The 13404-nt window shown below is 42.5% G+C and overlaps 1 protein-coding gene across 1 annotated transcript; it reads left to right on the forward strand.

The window, feature by feature from the left end:
• The first annotated feature begins 692 nt into the window (after window positions 1-692).
• LOC148209733 (uncharacterized) lies at window positions 693-1289 on the forward strand. Its single transcript, XM_088126970.1, has one exon. The coding sequence runs from the start codon at window positions 693-695 to the stop codon at window positions 1287-1289; it is 597 nt and encodes a 198-aa protein (XP_087983096.1).
• Window positions 1290-13404: the final 12115 nt, after the last annotated feature.

Raw genomic sequence — 13404 nt, forward strand, 5'->3', positions numbered from 1 at the left:
CAAAATGCATGTGCCGTATCAAGATCATACCGCGTTCATAACAGACCAAGATCTGTACTGTTACAAGGTGATGCCCTTTGGCCCTAAAGAATGCTGGTGCGACCTACCAAAGGATGGTGAACAAAATGTTCGCCAAGCAGATCGATCGGAATATGAAAGTATATGTGGATGACATGCTTGTCAAGAGCAAGCAGTCAAAGTCGCATCTTTCCGATATGACCGAAGCCTTTGGAGTTTTGCGGAAGTATCAAATGAAGCTCAATCCAGCCAAGTGTGCCTTTGGAGTCTCATAGGGGAAGTTCCTTGGTTTTATGGTAAACAACCGTGGGATCGAAGCCAACCCAGAAAAGATAAAGGCCATGCTCGAGATGGAAGAGCCCAAAACTCTGAAACAGCTTCAATGCCTCAATGGAAGGATTGTAGCTCTGAATAGGTTTGTCTCAAGGTCAACCGATAAGTGTCTTCCCTTCTTCAAAGTTCTGAAAAAGAAAGGGCCTTTTGAATGGATGACAGAATGCGCTCAAGCGTTAGAATAGTTAAAGAATTACCTCTGCTCGGCACCTCTGCTCGCCAAGCCATTGTCGGGAGACAAGCTTTATTTATACCTAGCGGTGCCTGACAGCGCCGTCAGCTCGTCCCTAATCAAGCAAGGGGGAGTACGCCAAAGTCCCATTTATTACATAAGCAAAGCCATGACCGAGGCCGAGATTAGATACCCCCAAATGTTGAAGCTGACCCTCGCCTTGGTCACCTCGGCCCGAAGACTTAGGCCATACTTCCAAGCGCACACCGTCATAGTACTTACCAACTTGCCCCTGAAGAACATCTTCCATAAGCCAGAAACATCAGGGCGCCTGATGAAGTGGGCAATGGAGTTGAGCGAATATGACATTCAATTCAAACCCAGAACTGCGTTGAAGGGGCAAGCAATGGCAGATTTCATCGCAGAGCTCACCCTACCATCTCAGTCGGCCGAATCCGACCTCCCGTGGACGATCTACGTTGACGGATCTTCCAATGAGAGAGGGTGCGGAGCAGGAATCCTCTTGCTCGCACCAGGTGGCGTGCGGTTTGAGTATGCCCTACGGTTCAACTTTCGGACTTCAAATAATGAGGCTGAGTACGAAGCACTTCTGGCAGGCCTACGCGTTGCCAAAGGACTGGGGGCCATCCACATCAAGGTCTTTAGTGACTCCCAGTTGGTCGTAAATCAGATTAAGGAGGAGTATCAAATGAAAGACCCCCGAATGGAAAAATATCTAAGCAAAGTTAGATCGCACCTCGCCTAGTTCAAGACTTACGAGGTGAGTCAAGTTCCAAGGTCCGAAAATTCCAATACTGATGCCTTAGCCAAATTGGCATCAGCATATGAGATCGACCTGGCCAGGTCGGTCCCAGTCGAGATCTTGGACAATCCTTCAATCTTAGACCCAGACGTGATGGAGATTGACATTCCATCATCCTCATGGATGGATCCAATCGTGGAGTTCATAAAGGGAACCCCGCAGCCAGATTCGAAGGAGCAAAAGAAGATGGCGCGGAAGCAGCTCGGTTCATACTCCGGGATGGAGCGTTGTACCGACGTGGCTTTTCCCTGCCTCTGCTTAAGTGTGTAACTCCCGAAGAAGGCCTTTACATCCTTAAGGAAATCCATGAAGGACTGTGTGGGAACCACTCTGGCGCCAGGTCGTTGTCGGCCAAGGTGGTTCGACAAGGGTACTATTGGCTCACTGTCGAGTAGGACGCAAAGTAATTTGTGAAAACCTGCGACAACTGCCAGCGCTTTGCAAATATCATCAATCAGCCTCCCAAATTGCTCACCCCCATCTCGGCCTCATGGCCATTCGCGCAATGGGGAGTAGATATTATAGGTCATTTTCCTCTTGGCAAAGGGCAAACCAAGTTCGCCGTAGTCGCCCTGGACTACTTCAGCAAGTGGGCCGAGGCCGAGACGCTCTCTCACATTACGGAGACTAGAGTCACATCGTTCATATGAACGAACATTGTATGCCGTTTTGGTATACCGAACGCTATCGTGACGGACAACGGAAAGCAATTTGACAATGCAAAGTTCAAAGACTTCTGCAAAAAGTTGGGCATAAGCCATCTCAGCTCGTCCCCTGCTCATCCGAAGGCCAACAGGCAGGTTGAAGCGATAAACAAAATTATAAAATGAGGACTCAAGCTGAGACTGGACTCCAGAAAGGGAAGATGGACCGAGGAGATACCTGAAGTATTGTGGTTATATCGGACCACCCCAAGAGAGTCAACTGGCGAAACTCCGTTCTCGTTGGCCTTTGGCTCTGAAGCTGTCGTTCCAGTAGAGATCGGCATGCCAACAGACAGGGTAGAGCAGTACGAGCCAACAAGGAACGAGGAAGAGCTACTCCTTAACCTTGATCTATTAGAAGAGAAAAGGGAAATGGCTCAGCTGCGCCTAGTAGAGTATCAGAACAGAATGACCAGACATTACAACACCCAAGTTCGAGCTCGAAGCTTTCAAGTTGGGTATTTGGTCCTAAGGAAGATTCAGAGTCATGTGGGCACCATTGACCCAAGTTGAGAGGGACCGTTCGAAGTTAAAGGCATAGTTCGACCTGGAACGTACATGCTGGCCGATCTGGAAGGAAACGTACTCGCACATCCATGGAACGCAGAGCACTTAAAGCGCTATTACCCTTGAAATGTCAAAATGGTCCTAAAATGGACTTGTAAAAATTTTCAAGGGGCGGAATTTTTAATAAGAAAAGGGGTTATTTAATTTCGTGACTCCGAGTTCGACCAGAAATTAAATGGGGGCCACGGAGTCCAATAAGACTTATAAACCGGCCAGGTAAAAAAAAAATCTTTCTTAAATTCAATCCTCAAAGCCCACGGGCTCGAGGTGCGATGTCAAAATCAATTGCGAACAAAAATTCAATCCTTTGAATGTTTAAGTTAAAGGTGCGATATGGAAGGTTCAAGAAATTCAATCCTCTAAACCCACGAGTCCGAGGTGCGATGTGAATGTTAAATATGGACTGAAAATTCAACCCTTTGAACGTTCAAGTTAAAGGTGCGATGTAGAAAGTTCAAATTGCTTAATATTATCTTTTGGACTTCCGAGTTCGAGGAGAAATATTAAAAACCAGAGAGAAACTCTCAAATTCAAACCTCAAGTGAAAGGTGCGATGTGAAAAGAGTTCATCCCACACTCAATCCTTTAAATACACAAGTTAGAGGTGCGAGGTAAAATTATTCGTATAATAGTTCAGGATTGCAAAAGCAGGTTCGAAAGTGTAAGGAAAAGGCAATGAAAGAACGAGACAGAGTGTGATGTGCAAAAATGAAGGAATAGAGATTTCATTGATTAAAAGGACAGAGCTAAGGCTTGTATACCTTGCAGCTCTGCCCAAAAACTTACAAAAAATAATAATATATATATAAAAAAAAGAAGCCTCAGCTACTTCCGAGGTGGGACGACAGCTCGCCCTAGGAGCCCAGAAGGTTCATCTCCTGAGATCCGCCTTATTGTGAGGGGACTTCCTCTTGCGTGGTTCCAGCGTTAGCGAGCTCTTGACTTGGAGTGTCTCCATCCTCCATGTCGGAGTAGTCAGAGTCCAGCTCCCTGGCGTACTTGTCCACCAGGGATTGGGGGCCAGGAGTACCGTTAGGTCCGGAGGCCCATTTCTCAGCATACCTCTTCTTCAGATCACTCAGATTGATCTGGAGGTGGGGCATGTCAGCAGCAATGCCTTTCATCAGAAATTTGAAGCCTGCATCGCTGAAGTTCTTGGCAAACCCGTCAAAGTCGGGATGCTGTCTGAATGCTTCCTCCAGAAGAACTCCGTTGGCGAGGCGTTCTTTCTCCACCTTGAGGTCGGCAGTGAGGCGCCCTATCACAGCATCCTTCGCCTTGAGGGTCTGGAGCATTTCGTCCTTCTCCTTTAGGAGTTGGAACTTCTCCTTCTCCAGCCCTTTAGTGATAGCGTGGGCGGCTCGGGGGTGGGTCTTATGCCTCTCATCCTCCCTCTTCAGTAGCTCGGCCTTGGCTTCCACCTCAACCTTTAAGATATCCACCTCGCTTCGGGCCTTCAGCAGTTCGCCCTTCAGCGTGGTGGCAGCTTCTAAGGCAGCAGAGGAGTTTTCCCTCTCCTTTGCTGCCTCTCCTCTGCTGCCAAAGCTTCTCTTCCATCTAGTTCGGCCTTGATCATAACCGCTGAATGGATGGAAGCAGTGAACGCCTGCAATGCGCAGAAAGCAAACAAAGGTCAGACTAAGCCACAGTTTGGGAAGAGCAAAACCAAGTATAGGAGTAGGTCTTACCTCGACGACATGGTCAATGGTCCTTTGCAGCACAGACCCTGGATCGCTTACAAACTTGGACGCTCTTCTGAGACATCGGTCCAAACATGCAGCCGAGATGCGGGACACCTGGTCTTTCACCTCGGAGCTTGACGGTTCGATCCGGAACCGCATGGACACATCAGACGTCCCCCCCATCCGAGCTTCTGGATCGTCCACCAGGTCAGCATGGCTCGCAGGTAGGGTCCCACGAGGACCGACTTCCGAGGAGGAGGTGGTCTTCTTCTTCTTCTTTCTCTTCTTCAAAGGGGACTCTCCCCTCACCTCGTTCAGAGGAGACATGTCAGCGCCTCTGATTCATCCCTTGGGCGCTTCTCTCTGGAGAGCTCCCCAGCAGATCCCAACTCAATCACTGAAGTTGGGACTTTGGAAGATGGCCCAGCAGTGTCTTGAGCCACAGGCTGAGCCCCAACGGGGGTCGTTGGCTCCGTGTTCGGAACAGCCTTGAGGGCGTGAGCACGACCTTTGGATTTGCGTTTCACGCTGCTGGAGAATCCACACACCATTGCTGCAAGGCAAGTAAAACAAAAACTTAGAAATGAAAATTAAAATAATTGAAGTAAGGCCGAGCTCGACTTACCAAGTTCGGAATTTGGCCTTGAAGCTTCAACCGGACGTACCAAGGGGTTGTAGTCTAACAACCCTGATTCAAGGAGCAGCTTGTCAGTTACCAAGGTCCCGATCTTCCGACCCCTTAGGAAGTGATCCTTGTAGTACTTAAGGGTGTCAAAGGTGGCTTGAGTAAGCTCGGGAATTGGTTTGATTGATACTGCACAAAGCAAACGAAGGTTCGAGTTAGATGTGAGAAGCAAAAGTCAAAATTATTAAAGATACATAATAAAAGGAAAAGAAACAAGAACGACTCCATACCTAAGTTCCCACACCTAGTGGGAACGTCAAAGAAGGTACGACCTGACTCGTCCTTTGCCATCCATTCCCCAGAGGCAAAGAACCACTTCCCTACCTATCCTTTGATGGAGGTTGGCCCCTTGACTATATCGCCTGCACCTTTCCTTGCGCACATATAGTACCGACCTGGCTTCTTAGCTATCCTTTTGGATTCGAAGCATCCCAGAAGCTGCTCAACGTTCAGCAGCTCGGCCTCGTCTACATCTCGAGCTCGCAACCAGAAAAGGATGGCCAGCGCAAAAATGACACCCATCCATTGGGGGCCACTTGAGCAGGAGCCAGTCCAGTTCGATTGAGGACCTCCTGGGCAAAAGGGTGAAGGGGAAGTCTAAGGCCGTACTCAAACATTTTTAAGTAAAGAGTGACCCACCCCTCTGGAGGATTGTCAGCTCTTTCCCCTTCCTCCGGAATCCTAAGGAGTATGTCATTTGGGATTTTAAACCCCCTACGGAGGGGTCCGAGATAGTGCTCAAGCATTTTTGAAGGATATTCCAAACCCTGGCCCGAGGTGGAAGTATCGTTGTTCTCTCCATCGTCTGAAAACCTAAAGTTCTCTATCTCCTCCAGCTCGGACTCTAACCTAAGAGCTAAGTCCTCCCCAGAATCACTTGGTTTGGGGGGCGAACTACTTATAGTCCGACCTGTACCTAGGCTATCGCTACTGGAAGGGGAAGATAAGAAAACCACCATATTTGAAAGCAAGAGTAAAAACAAGGAAAAGTGACTGACCTACGAAAGGGTTCGAGCTGGTTTCAGGTCAAACTCCAGAAATTCAAGGAACGTAAGGTTTGACCTGAAGTCTCGGAACTATTTATAGCTAATCGGAAAAACCTCTGCACCGTACACGTGTAATGAACGAGCGGCTAGGATCATCTCGAGATCCATAACGACGGAATACTTGAGTACTCCGACAGCCTGGCAGATCGAAACGTCTTCCGCAACGGTCATATTCTCTCTACGAATTGGAAGTCGCCACATGTCCAAAATTAAGTCGGATGAACTTCTCTGTCAGGTCGAGATCGAACCTAACAGAGAGGGGGCCAATGTTTGGGGACAAAACTACCTAAGACACGTGGAGGACGCTTATTGGTGTTTAAGAATTAAAAATGTCCCAGCTCCACCTCGAACCTGCCGAAGAGGTCAGGTTCGCCCATGGGGAAAAGGTTGTGTACATGCCGTAGTCCGATCTGAGGGAGGACCGACCTACTCGGAACCCGACAGGTCCGATATGGGAAAGAACATGTAACCGCCGGTTGTGAGTGCTGTCGGATCTCCCACCTATAAATAGAGGGCCTCATTTCACGCTCAGGTATCGAATCTCACCTCGAACTAAATACAGAGTCCGACCTATACTGACTTGAGCGTCGGAGTGTTTACCCTCTTGTGCAGGTCCACTCTCGTATTCAGATCGAGCCGGAGACTGGGTTCGAGCTTGGTTCGTGAAGTATCGTTGTGCAGACCCTTGCATAAACAAGTAGGAAAAAGACAACTTAAGTGTTAGTGACAGGTTTTTCACTTACTTGGTGAGGATGATCGTCCTTCCTTTTATAGGCTCGGTGGGCTAACTAGGAAGGACGACGGTTGGAGGTGATAGAGACGTCGCGCATTGTACGACCGGACAGAAGGGAACGCAGTTCCGACAGTAGAAGGGTGGCTCCGCCACCTGTGCCTTTCTGGGTCTGTCGCCCAGGGCCGCGGAATACGCCTGTCGTACCGACAGCATGCGTTGCCAGCTGCGGCCATGTACGCGGCCTAACCATTTTTAGTCCTTCGTCCCCTCCCGCGCGAATGCGTCTACTGCTCGGCGACGTCTTTTCTTAGAAGGTAGTTCTCAGTGGGCCCACGCTAGAGGAGGGGCGGACGCGTGTCCTGTCATAACATGAATTATTAAACATTCTTTGAAAATTTAAGATTTTTTATAAATGAAGATTCCCCATGGGAATTTAACCATTTAAACGAAGATTATCCAAAGAGAATTAACATTTAATTACAAATTTTTCATATAAAAAAGGGTAATAATTCCCTTGTGGGAATCCCTATCCTGATCTCCACAAAAGTTTTTTAAGGATTCCGTAGGGATGGGGAATGAAACGAGGGTGGGGACAGGGATAGAGAATCCACCCTCATCCCTGCCGTGTCTCCATAAAACCCTTTGAGATGGTTCTATGTGTTGGATCAATATGACAACCCTAGAGGATGACGAATATGGTTTAATTACAAATTATAAACTTTTTAACAAATAGGTGAAATTTAGACAAAATTTAATACACTATTTGGGGCATGCAATTTTGACAAGGTATGATAAATTAAATTCTTAGACAAATGGGATAAATTTAAAGCATGCAATAAAATTCTAAAATTAATTGCAAAAAACAAATAAGATAGAGAGTTAGAGAAATTGACACTGACAATTTTTATAGTGGTTCGACACAACTGTACTACTCCACTCCCCCAGCACCTCTCGGGTATTAAAATTGAAATTATGATTCTTTCCATGGTAGGAGTTAAATGGTACACTGCCCTTCTCTAGAGTAAAATTGATCCTCTCCACGGTGATGGTCACATCGTTACAAAGTTTAGGAATTGATACTCACTCTTACAAACTCTCAAATAGAGTAGATTTACAAATTCGAGCTTATAAAAAACTCAATCCTAATAACAATAGAATCTCTCACAAAAATAAAATGAAAAGAAAGATTGAGAACTTGGAGAGAATAACAATTAAAACTTTTGAAGTTATGGAGGATTGAAAGTAGAGTGTTGTAAAATTTTGGAGGAGGAGATGAGTTTAAAAAGAAGAGGGAATGATATGATCATAATTGGCCTTGATAACTCTTCAAAAGAGAGTTATTTGTGCAAGAATTTCATATAAATTAGCTAAGGATAGCCATACTAACACCCATTCTACACTGATTTTGTGCAAATAATGTTTTACATTCATTAACATCTTTACCTTAGTAGACAATGCTGAGAGTTATGAAGAATTTCCTAATTTTGAATGTTTTGATGCAGCATTGTTGATACTGCAGCATCAGAATCAAAAATGCAGAAAAGATAGAGCTTACAGTGACAGATTTTTACCCGAGAAATTATTGCAGTAAAACGGAGAAATACCTTATATTCTAAGCTGGGGCCCACTTTATCCCTTGTGTTGCCATAAAATCAAGGATGGGTATAAAAGCAACATTTCAAGGTTTCCTTCATTCATTCTTCATCAAACCCTAGAGAGAACAAGACAAGAGAAGAGGGAAGACACTTGGAGAGGAACCCAAAGAAGACAACAAAGGGAGTGAAGGGCTGCTGTTTTTCTTCCTTTTCTTCTTCTTTTGTACTCTTAAGTGCACAAGTTTTGTATTTTCTTCTTCCCTTTTCTTGTATGACATTGCGTAGCTAAGTTTATTGTAAGGGGGAAGATGTTGTCAACTTGTTCTTGGCTGTAAACCTTGCTTCAATTTTTAATAATGATATATATACTGAGTTGAAGTTGTTTTTAACGTTTGATTTTCAATGTGCTTGGCCAACATATCAGAATACCTCTTTATTAGCTCTTGGAAAATTGTAATAAGGAGTGTTTGGTTTCAACTCATGCTAGATCTACTTGAGTTTAGAGCGTGGGTACTTAGGAATAAGGCTCACCTAGTAAGGCTATAAACTGTGCTGATATGATGTCATGTTTGTCTTAAAACGCAATAGCAGAAAATCTGAAAAATCTGGGAAGATTTCATGTCTGTTTGGCCAGTATATTACATCGTTAATGCTGTAGTATTGTTTACGTGAACCCAGAAGAAGTCACATAAACTCTTCCCCCTTACCCTTGTTACATCAGTAGATGACCACCATTAAAGCTCATTTTGCTTTACAATTAGACTGATTTTAATTGTTTTCTTACTTAGTGAATGTTTTTTCCATTATTTCGTTTTAGTTTCACAGGCTACCTTATTAAACATATTTTTGTTAAGTTTATTTGTTTTCTTAAGTAAACATTGAAGTGTTTAGTTATCAATCTCTGTGGACACTTGCTACAACGGTTGTGTACACTTGCACAAAGGATTCTAAACCGTACAACAGGCCTCAAGTCCTTGGAACCAAGTCAAGCCAAGAGGAGAGCTCGATCGTATGCAAAATGCCCACAACGCGCACGTCTACGCCATCAACAGCCGGCTAACCTCGTAAGGCGTCACCCCACGCACATCCGCCAGCGCCTTTGGCAACCCTTGCACGCACACAGCGCCCTCTGAGTGCATGCCTTCGTCTTGTCAAACGCCTCGCGCGCACCTACACATACGCCATGCTAACCTCGTAAACGCCTCGGCCTGCGCCCATGTCTCCCCGCATGCCTATGCGCGCACTGCCAGCCGCCCATGCCTGCACGCCTACGCCGCCAGCACCCCCGTGCGCACCCACACATACGCCTTGATAACCTCGCAAGCGCGCCCTGCCGCCCACGCTGCATGCCCCCTAAACCGCACACCACTTGTCGCCATGACGCGCGCCACAGCCTTGTAGCGTGCCCCTCACCTGCCAGCGCCCAGCGCCCCTCACCCGCCAGCGCCCACACCTGCGTGCCACACCCTCTGCCGCCCATGCGCACGCCCACCCCAGCGCCAGCCCCTACGCGCGCGCTACTACCACCCCCATGGGTGCTCCCCCTTGTAATCGACACCTTTGGAACCTTGAATTTGAATCAATTAGATTATTTAGTGTTTACTCTCACCCTTGTCGTATGCAAAAAGTTTTCCTTTGTGTGGTTGAACTTAGGAATCCATATTTTTTCGGAGCATGCTTGTTTGATTGGTCACCAAACTCGTGGAGTGTTTCCGACTTTGAGCATAGTGAGTATTCTGTCTGCTCAAGGTAACGACTGCAAAGGTAATCCCTCTAACTCGTAGCATTTTGGGTTGAAACCATCTATACGATTGGGTTCAAGTGGCTTGTGGCTCGAGTAGTCTAATACGCTTGGGTTGTCGCGTATCAGGGAAATTTGTTGAAATATTGAAGTTTAATTTGACCCATTTGATCTTAAGAAATAAGATTGAAGGTGGAGATTTGTTTGAAAAAGAATTTAAGGAATATATAAATAATATTAATAATAATAATAATATGAAAAACAACTCTGAGGGCTAGAATACTAAATTTTGATTTTTTTTAATGAGTAAAAGTGGTAGTGCATTAATGGTTGATTTGACCATTGACTTTTTTTTTTAATTACCTCAACGATAACTTATAAATTCCCCCTTCATCCTTTTTCTTTTCTTTCTTTTTTTTTTTATCAATTTAGCTTGCCACATGTCAGCATATAATTCATCCATGTCATTCTCTCGGTAATTTTCCTTTCAACTTGTTTCAATCGTAACTTCTCCATTTGAGTTCCAATTTGAGTGATTCAAGAGTTGTTGGAATTGTTGTAACAAGCTCTAGACACTTTAAAACACTAAAAATGTCAATAAGCAAAAGTAGATTTATCATCATCAAAACATTAATTAATTAATTAATTTGCAATCAATGACCAAAAAACTAACAATCTCCTCCTTTTTTTTTATGATGACAAACCACAAAGAAAAATACATAGATATTATGTAATCATGACATCAAATACAACAAATCACCATAAATATAATATTTGAAAATTAATAAAAAATTAATTTCTCCTCGTAAATTAATACATCAATAAATTAAGAACTATCAATAAATCATGAAATAATTTTAGAGCATATTTTTCTTAAACCTTCTCCCCTTTTGGAATCATAAAAAAGAACAAGTAAGAAAAATAATTAATAACATAAAAGCTCCCCTTAGAAACATGAATACATACTTTTCATATCTCTTCCTATCAAAAAGTATTTATCGACAACAATTATAAAATGAAAATGCATCACAACGAATAATACCAAGCTCAAGTCTATTTTTACAAAAATAATAATAATAATAATCTTTATTTAAAAGCTTGGTAAAAATATATGTTAATTGATTAATAAAGCTAAAAAATTCAAGAGTAATATGACCATTTTGCACATTCTCTCTTGTAAAATGGTGCTTAATATGTCAAAGTGAGCATAACTCAGCAATAATGACACATATCTCCAACCAAGCGGTTGTGAGTTCGAACTCCCACCTCATATGTCGTACTAAAAAAAAAGTGATGCCTAATATCAATGTGCTTAGTCCTATAATGATGTATATGATTTTTGGTCAAATTTATAACACTTGTATTATCACAAAATATTGGCACATTTTCAAACTGTAATCCAAAATCACAAAGAACTTGAGCATAACAACTAGCAACCGCAATATATTATGCTTGGGTAGTGGATAAGGGTAATTGATTTTTGGTTTTTGCTAAATCAAGAAACTAAGGGTGCGTTTAGTTGGCGATCTGAAAACACGAATTTGAAAACAATGGATTTAATAAGACCTAGAATTGTATTCTGTGTATTTATTGTTTTCAAGTATATGTTTGGTAGAAATTTCAGATACTACATCTGAATTTAAAGATCGGTTGAAACTGTGTTTGGTAGTGTACTTGTAACTATGAAAATAAAATAACAATAATATTTTTGTTGGATTCGAAAATATTTGCTTTTTAAAATCTCAATTCTTCTTAAATTTTTCTACCTAACAATCCTTCAATATTTGAGTAAACATTTTTATTAAGAAGAAAAAAGAGACAAGAGAACTCTCTTCACTACGATCCTCAAGTTCTCTCCCTCTTCCAACCAATAAATTAGATCACATAAATTATTCACTGTGGAAATGCATGGTTCTTGCAGTATTTCGTGGGCATAAAGTGGATGGATTTGTGCTGGGAACAAAACAACCACCAAATGTGTTTATTACTCCTGTTGATGAAGAAGGAACATCAAACCCTATTGTCAATCCATATTATAAACAATGAAGTGCTACTGACCAAGCTTTACTTGGTTGGTTATTTGGGTCCATGACGCCTTCCGTAGCATGTGACGTTATTGAACTCAAAACTTCAAGAGAAGTTTGGCAAGCCCTTGAAAATTTATATGGAGCAGCAAGTAAGGCTAGGATGATTCAACTAAGGAAAGTCTTGCAAACAACAAAGAAAGACACTAAGAAGATGGCAGAATACTTGACCTTCATGAACAAACATCAGAAGATTTAAAACTTGCAGGTGAGCCAGTCACACTTAATTATCTGATGTCATGTGTTCTGTCAGGGTTAGAGACTGAATATTTATCGATAGTATGTCAAATTGAAAAGAAAGACTCTACTACTTGGCAAGAATTGTATGCTACTTTATTTACATTTGAGAATACACTTATCAGACTAAATGTTGTTAGTCCAAATGATAATGTGGAAAATCCTAGTGCCAACTATGTTTATAACAGACGAGCCATCTGGAAACAAAAACCTGAACCAACCTAGGAAAGTCTTACTCAGGACAGTTTAGAGGAAATGAGAGAGGAAGAGGCAGAGGAAGAAGTGGAAATTTCAGAGGAGGATTGTCTAAACCGTCTTGTCAAATGTGTGGGAAATATGGCCATACAACTACTGTTTGTTTTAAGAGATTTAACCGTGTGTTTGCAGGATATCATGATGGTAGTTCCTCTTCTTCAACCCAAGACAGCGGTAACAGGAGTGCTGCCTATGTTACTACCCCAGAGATTGTTGCTGACCCAAATTGGCTGGTTGATAGTGTAGACCCTTAAATTTGTCTGCCATTCCATTTCATCATTCTTTTTTTACTTAATTTATAGTAATTTTCCAATAGAATTTTTGTTTATATTTTGTGGGAAATAAAGTAAAAGTTTTTGGTTTAAATATCGATTTCCTTATTATCTTTTTTTTTTCAAAATCAAATTATTTTTAATAAAATTAAAAAAAGTAACAAAATCATAAAGATTTTTTATTAAATGTGAATTTCCATATTTTCTCAAAATAAAATATTTTCAATAAAAATAAAACAAAATCTTACTCATATGGAAAACTTTTAAATTTGATTTAACATAATTTGGGTAAAAATCAAAATTTGTAATAAAATCATATGATTTGATTGATCGTGTAATGAATAAAAATGTTTGATCCATTTGTAAATTAGGATTTTGAAAAACTATAAATAGATGGTAGTGGTTCAGGTCAAAGGAGGAGGGAGAAACATATCACAAAGGGAGGTCTACTACTCTA

This window comes from Momordica charantia (genome assembly GCF_013281855.1).
Source record: "Momordica charantia cultivar OHB3-1 chromosome 8 unlocalized genomic scaffold, Mcharantia_2.0 BLBB01000008.1, whole genome shotgun sequence".
NCBI lineage: Eukaryota > Viridiplantae > Streptophyta > Magnoliopsida > Cucurbitales > Cucurbitaceae > Momordica > Momordica charantia.

Coding starts and splice junctions, on each gene's coding strand:
- LOC148209733 (XM_088126970.1), top strand. CDS start 693: ATGACCGAGGCCGAGATTAGATACCCCCAAATGTTGAAGCTGACCCTC.